General features: G+C 61.4%; 1 protein-coding gene across 3 annotated transcripts; it reads left to right on the plus strand.

Annotated features, from left to right (window-relative positions):
• The first annotated feature begins 3,845 nt into the window (after positions 1-3,845).
• On the plus strand, positions 3,846-10,656 carry MRGPRF (MAS related GPR family member F). 3 transcript variants are annotated; one of them, XM_073883352.1, is made up of 4 exons: positions 3,846-4,025; positions 4,980-5,082; positions 6,718-6,820; positions 9,673-10,656. In XM_073883352.1, the coding sequence occupies exons 2-4, from the start codon at positions 4,988-4,990 to the stop codon at positions 10,654-10,656; spliced, it is 1,182 nt and encodes a 393-aa protein (XP_073739453.1). In that variant the 5' UTR covers positions 3,846-4,025; positions 4,980-4,987. The 3 variants fall into 3 exon arrangements, with proteins under 3 accessions (XP_073739453.1, XP_025735155.1, XP_073739454.1); XM_025879370.2 differs by lacking the exon at positions 4,980-5,082; XM_073883353.1 differs by lacking the exons at positions 3,846-4,025; positions 4,980-5,082 and adding an exon at positions 6,130-6,275.
• The last annotated feature ends 2,094 nt before the right edge of the window (positions 10,657-12,750 follow it).

Below are 12,750 nucleotides of genomic sequence, written 5' to 3' on the forward strand. Positions count from 1 at the left end.
TGGATGGATGAGTGGATGGATGGATGGGCGGATGGATGAGTGGAAGAGTGGATGAGTGGATGGGTGGATGGATGGATGGAAGAGTGGATGGATGATGGGTGGATGGATGATGAATGATGGATGGATGATGGGTGGTGTGTGGATGATAGATGGATGGGTGGATGGATGGATGGGTGGATGGATGGATAGGTGGGTGGATGGATGGATGGATGGATGGGTGGATGAATGAATGCATGAATGAACAAATGAGTAATCTCCCACATGCAGGACAAAGGAGAATGTAGGCTTCTGCAGATTCCCAAGATGCACTTTCCATCACCGATGGTCCAGCCTGGTTGGAGAAGGGGGAGAGTGGAGGAGGAGGGGGCCCCACTCACCCTCGCCCATCAGGAAAGCCAGCTAGATCTCAGAGAGACCTTTTTTTAATCTCCAGAGCTGAAACCAAAAGGGAGAAGGGATTAACTTGGGAGATGCCGACCAAGCCTACACTGGCCTTGTCTCCCGGAGGATCTTAGTGAAGTGGAAGAGAAGGGGTCCTAGAGCACAGGGCCCTAAGGAACCAGCCTATCACCATAAAAAGGGACGCAGCACTGGCACGTGCCACAATGTGGATGAACCTTGAAGACTTTTACTGAGTGGAATAAACAAGATGCAAAAACCACTAAGTGTGTGATTCCATTTCTATGAAACGTCCAGAACAGGTAAACCCACGGAGACAGACGGTAGATCTGTGGTCACCAGGGGCTGGAAAGGGGGATGTGGAGTGACTGCTCATGGGTACCAGGTTTCTTTCGGGGGTGACTAGAATGTTCCCTAGGGAGACGGTGGTGATGGCTGCACAACTCTTCAAATATATTAAAACCACCGTACGCTTGAAAGTGAACTGTTTGGTATGTGAATTATATCTCAGTAGCCCTGCTGAGAAAAAAGAAGAACTAGCCTAGTAGAGCTGGAGCGAAGGGTGAGCACGGGCACGGAGCAGAGGTATCACCCCGTCCCCCACCACCACTCCATGGTACAACTGGGGAAACCGAGGCCCAGTTGTCTCAGTTCATCAGAGGCAAAGCCAGGACTAGATCCCAGCGCTCTGGACCTCTCCTCATAACCCAACACCTCCATGCCTAGTGCTGGGGATGCAGAGATGAAGCGGACCCCGGCCCCAGCTCAGGTCCTGCAGGGGGGGTGCAGGCGTCCAAGGGAAACACGGAGTTGCTCCTTGGGCCTCAGTTTCCTCATTTCCAGGATCTGGGCACTTTGTAGGCAGGGATCACTATCTGTCTCATTCATCAGTGGGTTCCCGGAGCCTAGCACAGTGCCTGGCACGTAGTAGGTGCTCAGTCTGTTCATGATGAATGAATCTGTAAAACGGGGGACGCTGTGAGGACTGAACGATGGAACTGAGGCAGGCCCTGGCTCACAGGATGCGGGAAGAGGCAGCTGTGGTTGTCACTGTCAGCCCTGCACCTGTCCTCCGAGCACATGGCACAGATGGCAGTAGAAAGGTGAGGTCAGCACAAGGTGGCCAGGTCCTGGGCCCAGAGGGGCTCCTCAGAGTTGCCTGGCAGCTGGGTCTCATCTACCTCAACTCACCTGTGCCACAAGCCTCCCTGCCCCAGGGCCTTTGCTCCTGCCATTTCCTCTGCTGGGGATGCCTCCCGTCCCCCCCTCACCAGAGCCACTCCTGCCTGACATTCCCACGGGCTCCATCGTCCCCTCCTCAGAGACGCCGTCCTGATATACCTGGCCTCCTGTCCGGGTGAGGTTTTACATGTGTTTGGGTCACCTGAGCCGCCCTGCCCAACTTCCGCCATCTGGTTCCTCAGCCCGGGGGCCCATATGCTCAGTAAATACCTCAGAACACTCCCTCGGGGGCTGTGCGACCTCACAGAGTCGGAGGGGCCGTGGGAGGGGCCACGGGAGGGCTGTTCCCCACCCCGGCCCTCATCCAAGAGCAGCAGGGCCATGGGGGACCCCAGAAGGGCCCTGTCAGGAGCTAGCCCGCCAGAGCCTGCCTCCTGCCCCCTAGGGACCCCAGCAGAGGGGGGTCCTGGCCTGCACCCTCAGGAGGGGGTGTGGGGTGGGGTGGGGTGTGGCAGGGCCCATGGCAGGTGACAATTAAAAATAAAGCTCCTCTCTGCTGGGGGGAGGGCAGAGCGGGGGCGGGTCAGAGCACGACAGGATGTGAGGGAGCAGGGACTGTGGCCGTGTCACCTCAGCACTGAGTCCTACACCCTGCGGCGGGAGGGCGGGCATGAATGGGTGAATGCTGCCAGGCCCACACACGGAGCCTGAGGCCGTGCTTCCGCCAGCCCAGCTGGGGCTCTCTCACTGTCCCCGCAGGAGCCCGGCCTCCAGGCCTGTCCCCTGCAGCCCCGACATGCTGCTCCACGCAGGGACGCTGGGTGGCAAGGAGACCCAGCAAACACAGGCCAAGGATGGCATTACCATTCACAAGCGCCTCTCATTAGTTTTGAAAGAAACAGATTTCCAGACCAAATAAGGCGTGGACTTCAGAGCCGCTGCCCACTTCACACGATTCCTTTCAAGTGTCCAAACGCAATTACACTTGGAACTCGCCTGGATTCGGCCTCCCCCAGCCTCCCTCCTCCCCCTGGCCTCCCCATGTAAACAAGCCGCCCAGCTGGGCCCCAGCTGGCCTGCCCTGGAGAGGAGGGGAGGGTCACCAACCGCTGCCTGCTCCCTGCCCAGCCTCTCTCTCAGTCCTGGGAGTGGCCATGAGCTTCAGTATCCTACAGCCCTCCCCTCACACTCTCCCTAAAAACAAAGGCCCCAGAAGGCCAGCTGGACCCTGCGGGGAGCAAATCCTCTCTGAGATTTGCACTTGGGCAGGGACATCGGGTTCCTCCAGGGGCCAGAGGCCTGGAGCTCCTGGAGCAGGTGCAAGGGAAGCTCTATTTCTGGGTTCTCTTCCAGATGCCCACCCCACCCCCAATCTGGGCACCATTTGCTCCCATAGGGAAAGCACTGAGGGGAATTCCCTTGGGGTCCCCAGGCCATGAGAAAGTTGGCGCAGGTTGGGGGGGTTGGGGGGGGGCTTCCCGGGTGGCTCCCTGGGAAGCCACTCCTCACCACCCCCATCCTCACAGCCACCCCTGGGGCTCTTGCATCCCCTTTCAGGCTTTGGCTCACTGCCCCAGGACCCTGAGAAGGCTCACAGGGTAGGGGGGAAGCCTGACTCATCCCCCGCGGAGCAGGCATGCACAGCCCGCCAACCGCACACCCCCCAGGCAAGCGCTGTGATTTTCCACTTGCGCCATCTGATTGCTATTAGGGCCGGGGAAAGGGGGTTCCTGGTTCCATATGTCAGCAGGGGGCCCTGGGCAGATTCCAAGTGGGAAGGGGGATGGGGTGGCCCCTGGGTGGCACTGCTGTCCTGCTGCTCAGCCTACCTCTCAAAAGTGCCTGCAACTCCCCCCTCCATGGAGCCCTCACCTTGTCCTGGCTTCTCTGTAACAGCCCCTGAACACATTTCAACAACCGGGTGGGGACTTGCCCCTCCCCGGGCCTGCGTGCCCCGAAATGCCCAGTGGGAGCAGAAGGAAGGAACCAAGCAAGTGCACAGCCCAGTGCTTTCTCCAGGGCAGCCCCGAGTTGCTGCAGGATGGAGGGAGATTCACAGCTGGACTCCAGCAGCGGTGCTCTGGCCAACACGACGTCACCAGGCAGGGAGATGAGCTCCCAGTGAGGCTGGGGGGTGGGGTGGGGCGGGGGCTCCTGAGCGGGGCATTCCTTCCCGAAGCTTCATCCCAGCTCTGGCTCAGCCCCTCCTCCCCTCCTCCTCCCCTTCCCCCTCCCTCTGGGCCTGGAGTTGGGTTTGAGGCGGGTTCTGCTCCCCAAGCCATCTCCTCCGCAGGCAGGCAGGCAAGGGCTGTCCGAGGCTCTGAGCTCGCCTTTTCCGAGGCTCCAGGCGGTGCTCTGTGCTGGCCTGCTGCCCCGGGGATCCGCGGTCAGAGGCGGGTGTCGCGCTCCGCGAACAAGACCTCGGAAGGTCGGGACAGCTGCAGGTAGCTGCATGGGGGCCCTGGGGCCCAGGGGAGGGCGTTCTGGCAAGCAGGGCTGCAGGGAGAAGGCCAGGCAGGGGGAGGAGAACGAGGTGGGCGCTGTCAGGGCACTCGGCCCCCAGAAATCACGTGGCTCGGAGCAGGAACCCTGGGGCTCCAGAGAGGACTCGGGCACACTCCTGTGGCTCTGAGAGGCCCCGTCCTGGGTGGCAGGCCCTGCATTCTGGCAGTGCCTGACCCCCACACTGTCCTCTACGTCCAACTCCTGCTCTGGTCTCCTGGCAGGGGTGGGGGGGCTCCCCCTCTGTCCCTACCCCCACCCGTGCCAGCCATCCAAGTCAGCTTTCTGGAAGAGCGGAAGGTAACACCCAGCCGGCAGCGTCCCAAGTACGGAGAGATGGCTCCCAGGGTTCGCGGGCATGCCAGCGGCGTGGCCCACTTGTCTAGCTTGCAGTGGCGCTGAGCTCGGGCACGGGAGGAGAAGCAGCTGCATCCCACCCTGTCCCCCCGCAGACGGCCCCCGCTGTCCCCAGATTAGCCTCTTTCAGCCGAGCTGTGAGCAGGGGACCCGGGCCCTGGAACGGGAAATGCAGCCTCCCTCAGTGGGGGGCGGGCCGGTGACAGCTGGGAGGAGAGGGGCCAGGAAGACGGGTTGGGGGCTTGCAGTCTGTGCCCACCTGGGCCTCCTGGAGTACAGCCTCACCTGCCACCGGCAAGTGTGGGGCTGGGTTGTGGAAGGGTGGGGTGAAAGGAGAGGAGGCGGACAGGTGGCCAGAGCCCTTTGAGGCCTGGTGCTTCGAAGGGAGGGTCAGGAGTGCACGGAGCTGACAGCTTTTCTTTGGTCTGCTGCAGCAGAAGCCACATCCCAACCCGAGGAGTGCACACACTCACCCCTGCTCGCACACATGTCACACACGTGTCTTCTCAGGGCCCATCCGGGACTCCCTTGCCTTCTAGATCTCCGCATGCATGCAGGAGCCTTTCAGATTGCCCATGGCAAGGCAGGAGGAGAGCTCAGAGACACACTAGGGTCACCTACCCATGGAAGCAATCAGCAGAGGTGAGCTGGGGCCCTTACTTCGTGCCTGGCCCCAGCTGGCTGCCCTTGGGGGGCATCTGGGTATTGGGGGGGTCTAGCTTGGCTGAGGAGAAAGGGCAAGCCTCACAGTCAGGACATCCCCAAGAGTCCAGGCCTAGGGGTGGTGTGCAGCCAGGACCACCAAGTGGAGTGGGAACATTGTGAGTGGGGAGCAAAGGGGACCAGCAAGGATGGGAGAGAAGCCGGTAGCTGGCAGGCAGGGGAGAGCTTGGGCAAGCCCCAGCGAGCAGGTAAGGCCTGTCCGAGGCACTGGGGCCAGTGGCCCGGCTGGAGTCAAGATGATGGATGGAGGGGGTGTGGGGCTCTAGATACACACTTAGGGGCACCTGCTCTCTGCGTGCACACACGGCACGCACAGCGGACTCGCCCGCTTCCTCCAGAGCACAAGGGCCCCCACCCGAGGACAGCCACCTGGGGCCCAATGCTGCCCTGCTGTCACCGCATGCCGCGCTGGGACCCACACGCCAGGCACACACACACACTCGCACACACCACACTGCGCAAGCGTGGGCCCGAAGGACGCTCTGGGCAGCTGGGCCGGGAGGGGAGCAAGGCCGCGGCTGGCCACCCTTCCCCGCGTGCCTGCCTCGGTCCCGCCCCGGCTGGGGGTGCGGAGGGACACACGACCTCGGTGGGCCGGGAAGGAATTCTGGGGGAGGCCAGCCGTGTAGCCCAGCATTCCCTCCAGGAGGAGGGCAGGGCCAGCGGCCTGCGGCTCAGCCTCAGTTTCCCCGCCCACACAGTGGGAGGGCTAGGTGCTTGCCTGCTGGGGCAGGGCTCAGATTGGGGGACAGGAGTCCATTCCAAGGGGACCCAGGGCACGTGGACCAATGAGCTCTGCCTGGCCAGGATGGAGCTGTGTCCGTCAGGCAGGGATGCCCCCTCCCCGGGCCGTCACCCCTTCCAGGCCTCCTGACCCGGCTGAGTACAGCTTGCCCATCCTCCAGCCTGGAGCCGGGGCCGCCGCACCGCCCTCCTGGCCGGCTCCCTCCAGCTGCTTTTCCTCGGCAGCCCCTCTGGGCTCAATGATACGCAAATCTCCCAAACGGCAGTGGGCGCAGCTGTTACCGCAGGGGCCCCTGGGCAGATGGCCGCACCTCCCTGAGCCTTGAAGCCCCCGTCATAGGGGAATGATGATTCCTGCCTCATAGCCGGTAATGAGGACCGAGTGGGGCAATAGCCATTGGCTGGCTGGCACAGTGTCCAGCTCCTCGCTGGGAGTCATTGTCCCAGGGGTTGATGTGGTGTCAGTGATACCGACGGTGACCAGGCTGTCCCGCCTTGCAGTCACCTGTTGTGGTAAGACCCGACACCTTAGCGGGTTACAAGCACAGGGCCGGACCAAGCTGCTGCGTGTGATGAAGGGGTGAATGCAGAGCCCAGCCAGGAGGGGGCAGTGCGTCTGGACCCCGCAGGACAGTCCCTGTGCCCCGCTCAGCACAGCCCCGCCTCTGAGGGAGCCAGCTGCTTGCTTGCCTGCCTTTCCTCTAAGGGGACAGCTGTGGGGGCTAGGGGCAGGGATCTGGAAGGTGGAGGGGCCTTCTGGGCGGGTGGGGAACCCCTCTGCCCTGACGCGACCCTTTCTGCCTTTGCCAGGGGCCTGCCCGCGGTGAGCAGAGCCGGGAGGAATCTGGACTCGCCAGGCCTGGAGATGGCGGGGAACTGTTCCTGGGAGGCCCATCCTGGCAGCCGGAGCAAGGCAAGTGCCATCAGGCAGCAGAGGGGGCTCCGGGCACAGCAGGGCCGGGTGTGGTGGGAGAGGCAGGCTCAGCCCAGCATCTCCTCCCCCTGCACTCTGCCACCCATGCCCATCCTCCGTCTCAGGACTCATAGGTGGGCAGAAGACCCTCTGCGCTATGCGGCCTGGCACCGGTTCCAGGGCCCCCCCCCCCGGATCGCCAGTGTCCTCATCAGCCTCGAATCCTGCCCCCGTGCACACCCTGCGAGCTGTTAGCACCTTGAGCAGCCTCCTTCCGTCTCTCCCCTGCAGAGATGGGTGGTCAGCTATGTCCCACGGCCAGGCCCTGCCAGGAGGCCCTGATGTGGGCCCCAGGGAACACCGCCGCCTCTGGGCCTCCCCACTGCCCGTGACTACACTGTGCTGTGTAGTCACAGTTTATGTTCAGGCACCAGCTGTGGCCAAGACCCTGACAAGGCGTCCGGCCAACCCACCCCTTTTGCCCTTCTCAGCTCCCTACTTCTCTGAGCTCCTCGAAAATTCTGGAGTTCCCTTCTAAATCTCGGGCAAAACCCTCTCCAAGCTGGAAGGACCTTTTGAGTTTATCTAGTACAACCTCATCCACATTTGAGGAAACTGAGGCTCACGACAGCACGGTAACTAGACTGGCATGAGCCCAGAGGCGGGAAAAGAGCCTGGACTCTTGCCCGGGGCCTGCGGCCCTTGGCCTTCTCCCTCAGTGACCACTGTGGGCAGCAACCACGGGAGGCAGAGATGGGACCAGCTGGGGAGAAGTCTCCAGAAATCCCCAGAGAAAAGACAGAGCCCAGGGAGGGGGGCCAGGCTCCAGAGCAGGCATTTTACAAGGCGGTATGTGGCTAGGGACGGCAGCTACACGCCCCGTGACTCACCCGGCCCTCCCGCTCTGACTCCGAGGAGGGGATTGCAGACTTTTTCCAGCCTGTGAGGAGCTCTGAGTGATCCCTCGGCGTGGGCTTGTCTGGGCACTGGGTCTTGTGGACCGCTGCTCCGTGGCCTGGAGTGGTCAAAGCCACCAACAGGAAAGGCTGAGGAAAGAGCAAGCTAAGGGTTTTGGGGGTCGATAGACAGAGATGCTAAGCCAATAAATGTGCCTGGAAGATGATGGGTGATGAATAGGACCCCCCCAATGCGCTTGCCCTGACCTCACAGAGTCTCCCCAAAGTTTGGCCAATACCTCCAGTCTCTGCTTGCAGACTCCCTTGACAGAAGCCCCCCCCCCCGCCACCATTGTGGGGTATCTGGCAAAGCTGGGGGCCATCTGGAAGGTGGCGGAATGTTCCAGCCTCAAGAACCTTTCCGTTTGTTTTCTTTTGGGGAGAGTCATGAGCAATGGGAATCGATACCCAGCCTTACTTAAGCTGGGGGGGGGATCCTGGGGGGGGGTGTCAGGCTCAGGCTCTGTGGGAAGGAGTGCTGGGATGGACTAGTGATGTCTGCCAGGCTGAGGGAGGGGAGTGACAGTGTTCTGGGCAGCCTTGTTGCTTGGAATGGGAGGTCAAAATGACAGCCTGAGAATGAATCCAGCTCGTAGATGTGTTATGTTTGGCCCACACAATGTTTTTTAAATGCGAACATTTAAAGATCAGGGTAGTTCACATAACAATCTAGGGTTCTGGCTTCTCTGGGGAGGGGGGAAAAGGATGACGGGCCACTCAGCCCACGGTCCCGTTTCAACTGCCCACCCCCCCCCCCCCCCCCCCCCCCCCCCCCCCCCCCAGCAGCTGCCCACTTTACTCAGGATAGGTGCTCTCCAGTTTGCACCCTCACACCCCGTTTCTTGCACCTGGCCCACCTTCATGCATTTATCCCCAGCCCAGAATTTACAGGCAAGATACTCAGCCTGGTGCACTCGGTCAGCCAGATAGATTGTTCAAGTATCAGAGTGCTTCCCCAGAGCTGCCCCGAGTCTCCGCCTCCCCAGGGGGGCCCTGGGCCACATCCAGATCCCTCATGACCCAGAGACTCAGGGTCACCCTGGCCCTGCAAGGGACTGCCTCTGAGTCCCCAGGTCTCTCTGATCCCACTATGGGACAGCCTCCCACTCCAGTTAGGGCCAGGGCCCACTTTTTCCAATCAATGACTTTATTCTATTTTTTAAATAAATATTTTCATGTTTTGGTGTGAAAAATGGCAAATGCACAGAAACTTCACAAGGACAGCGCAGTGCAGATGTGCGTGTCCTTCACCAGCTGGCAGGCTTTGCTCCCTGGGCTCTCTCTATGCGTCTCATGATAGACTCTTTCCCGGAACCGTTGGAAAGTAAACTGCAGACACCAAGCCCTTTTGCCCCCAAATAGCCTGGGCCCTCTAAGAACAAGGACTTCCAGTGCAGGGCAGCAGCGCATCTTTCTACTCAGAAAATCTAACGTTGGTGCAGTACGGGGATACCCAGTCCGGATGCACATTTCCCCCACCACCCCACTAATATCCTTCACAGCAACCCTTAGGGCAACTCTAAAATCTAGGATTCAGCCTCGCATTTATTGGCCACGGCTCTCCATTCTCCTTCAATCTGGAAAGGTTTCTCTGTTGTTCCGTATCGTTCAGGACACGGACACCTTTTGACCAGAGTCTGTTCTGACAGGTGGGCAGTCCCGGGCCTTTATCAGGGACTGTTTTCGCAGTCACTCCTCTAGGCCGCTAGCTGCAGACGCGGGGACACAGAGTCGTGGCACTATGTGGGAGCAAGGGTGTCTTCTGCTCTAGTTACAGCCAGTTCATTGTTCCAGAGCGAGGGACTCTACCAGCCTGTGATCAGCCTGGACAAGGGTGCAGGTTTGGGGGTGGGGCCCAGCCCGCATCATGAGTGTCTCCCCTCTGCACCTGCACAGATGTGTCCCGACGTGAGTGAGGCCCCCGAGCTCTACAGCCGTGGCTTCCTGACCATTGAGCAGATCACCATGCTGCCACCGCCCGCCGTCATGAACTACATCTTCCTGCTCCTCTGTCTGTGCGGCCTGGTGGGCAACGGGCTGGTCCTCTGGTTTTTCGGCTTCTCCATCAAGAGGAGCCCCTTCTCTGTCTACTTCCTGCACCTGGCCGGCGCCGACATCGGCTACCTCTTCAGCAAGGCTGTGTTCTCCATCCTGAACACGGGTGGCTTCCTGGGCACATTCGCTGACTACGTCCGCGCCGTGTCCAGGATCGTGGGACTCTGCACGTTTGTTGCCGGCGTGAGCCTCCTGCCCGCCGTCAGCTCGGAGCGCTGCCTGTCGGTCATCTGCCCCGTCTGGTACTGGCGCCGTCGGCCCAAGCGCCTGTCGGCTGTGGTGTGCGCCCTGCTCTGGACCTTGTCGCTCCTGGTCACCAGCATCCACAACTACTTCTGTGTATTCCTGGCCCACCGGGCCTCTGGCGGGGCCTGCAGGCCCATGGACGCCTTCCTGGGCATCCTGCTTTTCCTTATCTTCTGCCCACTCATGGTGCTGCCCTGCCTGGTGCTCATCCTGCACGTGGAATGCCGGGCCCGGCGGCGCCAGCGCTCTGCCAAGCTCAACCACGTCATCCTGGCCATGGTCTCTGTTTTCCTCGTGTCCTCCATCTACTTAGGGATCGACTGGTTCCTCTTTTGGGTCTTCCAGATCCCAGCCCCCTTCCCTGAGTACGTCACCGACCTATGCATCTGCATCCACAGCAGCGCCAAGCCCGTCGTCTACTTCCTGGCCGGAAGGGACAAGTCACAGCGGCTGTGGGAGCCTCTCAGGGTGGTCTTCCAGCGGGCCCTGCGAGACGGTGCCGAGCTGGGGGAGGCCGGGAGCGGCACACCCAACACGGTCACCATGGAGATGCAGTGCCCCTCGGGGAACGCCTCCTGAGTGGCCAGCACCTGGAGGGTGGCAGGGGCCGTGGCCTCCAGAGACCCTCTGCTGCTGGACAGGAGCTGGGCAGCTGCCCCGGTGCCCAAGTGCAAGGAGGAAAGTCTGCTTCCCGCCCCTCACGCCTCCTTCTCCGCGGGCTGGAGGCTCTAGGAGTGGCCGGCCGGGAGACGGAGCAGCCACCTACACACAGGCCCCCTGGCCCGGCCAGGCTCCCCCAGCCATTCTCCTCTGTGGCCAGAGGTCCATGGTTCGGAAGTGGCCCCAGGGGGTGGGGTTCCTCCTCCTCCCAGGCTGGTCAAAAGGAGAGGAGGGAGGGATCACCCAACCCCGTCCATCTCCTGCCCCTTTCAATCAGCCCTCCTTGAAAATGACGCAGCCAGCACCACCGCCCCTTGGGGCAGCAGCTTCACCCCCATCAGGGTACCTGTTCTCTCCGTTCCACCCCCTCGAGGCAGTATTGGCGAGCCAACCTGAACACATCGGTGCTATCTGGAAGAGGGTTCTGGCTAACCTGCCTTGTTGTTCCGTCTTTCTGCACCCAACGTCCCTGCCCAAATCCTTTGGTGATTTTAACGGGGGAGTTTACGGTCATGGCAAGCAGCTGGACAGGAAGGGGCCTCGGCCAGCTGGAGCGGGTCACTCTCTTCTGACTCCATGCCGGCCAGCCCCTGGGCAGCCTCCCGGAGCACAGAGTGTGCTCGCGCTGCTGTGCGCCTGGTCCTCGAAACTTGGCCCACTGTCCAGGAGTCTCTGGGCTCCAGCCCCCACCTGAGAGTGGGCATGGCTCTACCGGGCCACCCCAGCCCACCTCCAAGCACAGTGGCCCCGTGTAGCCAATGCAAGTTTTATGAAAGACAATAAATGTGTATCAATAAACGTTTTATATCGTGCACTGAGCAAGGCTTCCTGCCTTCTGTCCTGTCTGCACCTGCTCCACAGTGAGGCGCCCTGCAGCGACGAGCAGCCCAGATGGCAGGCTTTCCATGCTATGCCCCACCCACCCAATCTGCTCTGTACCCCAGCATTTGTGATCCTCTCCTGGCTGATCCTGGCTGATCCATCTACACCTCTGGGGTGCTCCCTCTCCCGGCTGGTCCGTCTATACCTCTGCAGTGTTCCCTCACCTCATAGGGTATCCACCCCTCCGCCTCATGGAGCTCTGGTCAGCCACGTTGTCCCGTTGGATAAGCCTATGCCCTTTCTCACCCATTCAGGGCCCCCAGCTCCCCTTGGAAACAGTTTTCATCATGCCTACTAAGAGCCAGGCCTTATGCTGGTTAATACAGGTCCTGCTGTAAGGAACACAGTGTGTCCACACAGAGGCCCCCTGGGTGGGACTGCTGCTTCTCCTACTGCTACCTGTCCAGGATGCCCCTCTCTGAGGCAGGGGCAGGGGCTGGCTTCCCTAAGCCTGGCACCTCCCCATTGCCCAGCAATAGGCTGGAGCCCCTCTGGAGACAGCTCAACTAGGGCCGGGCCAGAGGCTCCCTGACTGCCCCCCTGCCTCCAGCCAGTCCCTGAAGAGGCCCGTCTTGGGCTCCAGGTATCCGGCCTGGGATCCCAGCCCCGCTGCGGGGAAGCTCTGGGGGAGCCTGCTCACTACATGGGCCCAAGGAGAGAACAGGGCAGAGGCACCCGTGGCCCAGGCAGGGAGCAGGCCCCTGTCTGCAGAAAGCAGTGAGAGGGGAGGGAGAGGGCTGGGAGTGGGCAGGTGGCTAACGGAACCAACTGCTAGCCCATCCAGGGAGCGGCGGTACCTCCAGGCTCTCCTGCTGGCCCGCCTGGCAGCTGGCACTCCACCCACAGACCCTGGACTTGCTCTGCCTTACCCCGGCCATCCCAGAGCAAGGGCTGCAGGACCAGCCTGGTGTGGGCTGCCCCCCGGTGCATTTCTTGGTGACCAGTCCCCCAGGTGGCCGGACTAGTCCCTCCTGGCCTCCCCAGGCCTCTGCTCCTGTCCTCCCCTTTTCAACAGTCCCAGCTGCTCCTCCATCAAGGTCACTGCTCTGCAGAGAGGACCCCAGGTGTCTGGAGGCAGAGGAGTTTCAGATGGCGGAGGTCAGTGCGCCTGCCTCTCCCACTCCCAGCCCT

Source organism: Callorhinus ursinus, unplaced genomic scaffold (genome assembly GCF_003265705.2).
Source record: "Callorhinus ursinus isolate GAN/ISIS: 27379988/994484 unplaced genomic scaffold, GSC_fseal_2.0 scaffold51, whole genome shotgun sequence".
In the NCBI taxonomy this organism is placed as follows: Eukaryota; Metazoa; Chordata; class Mammalia; order Carnivora; family Otariidae; genus Callorhinus; species Callorhinus ursinus.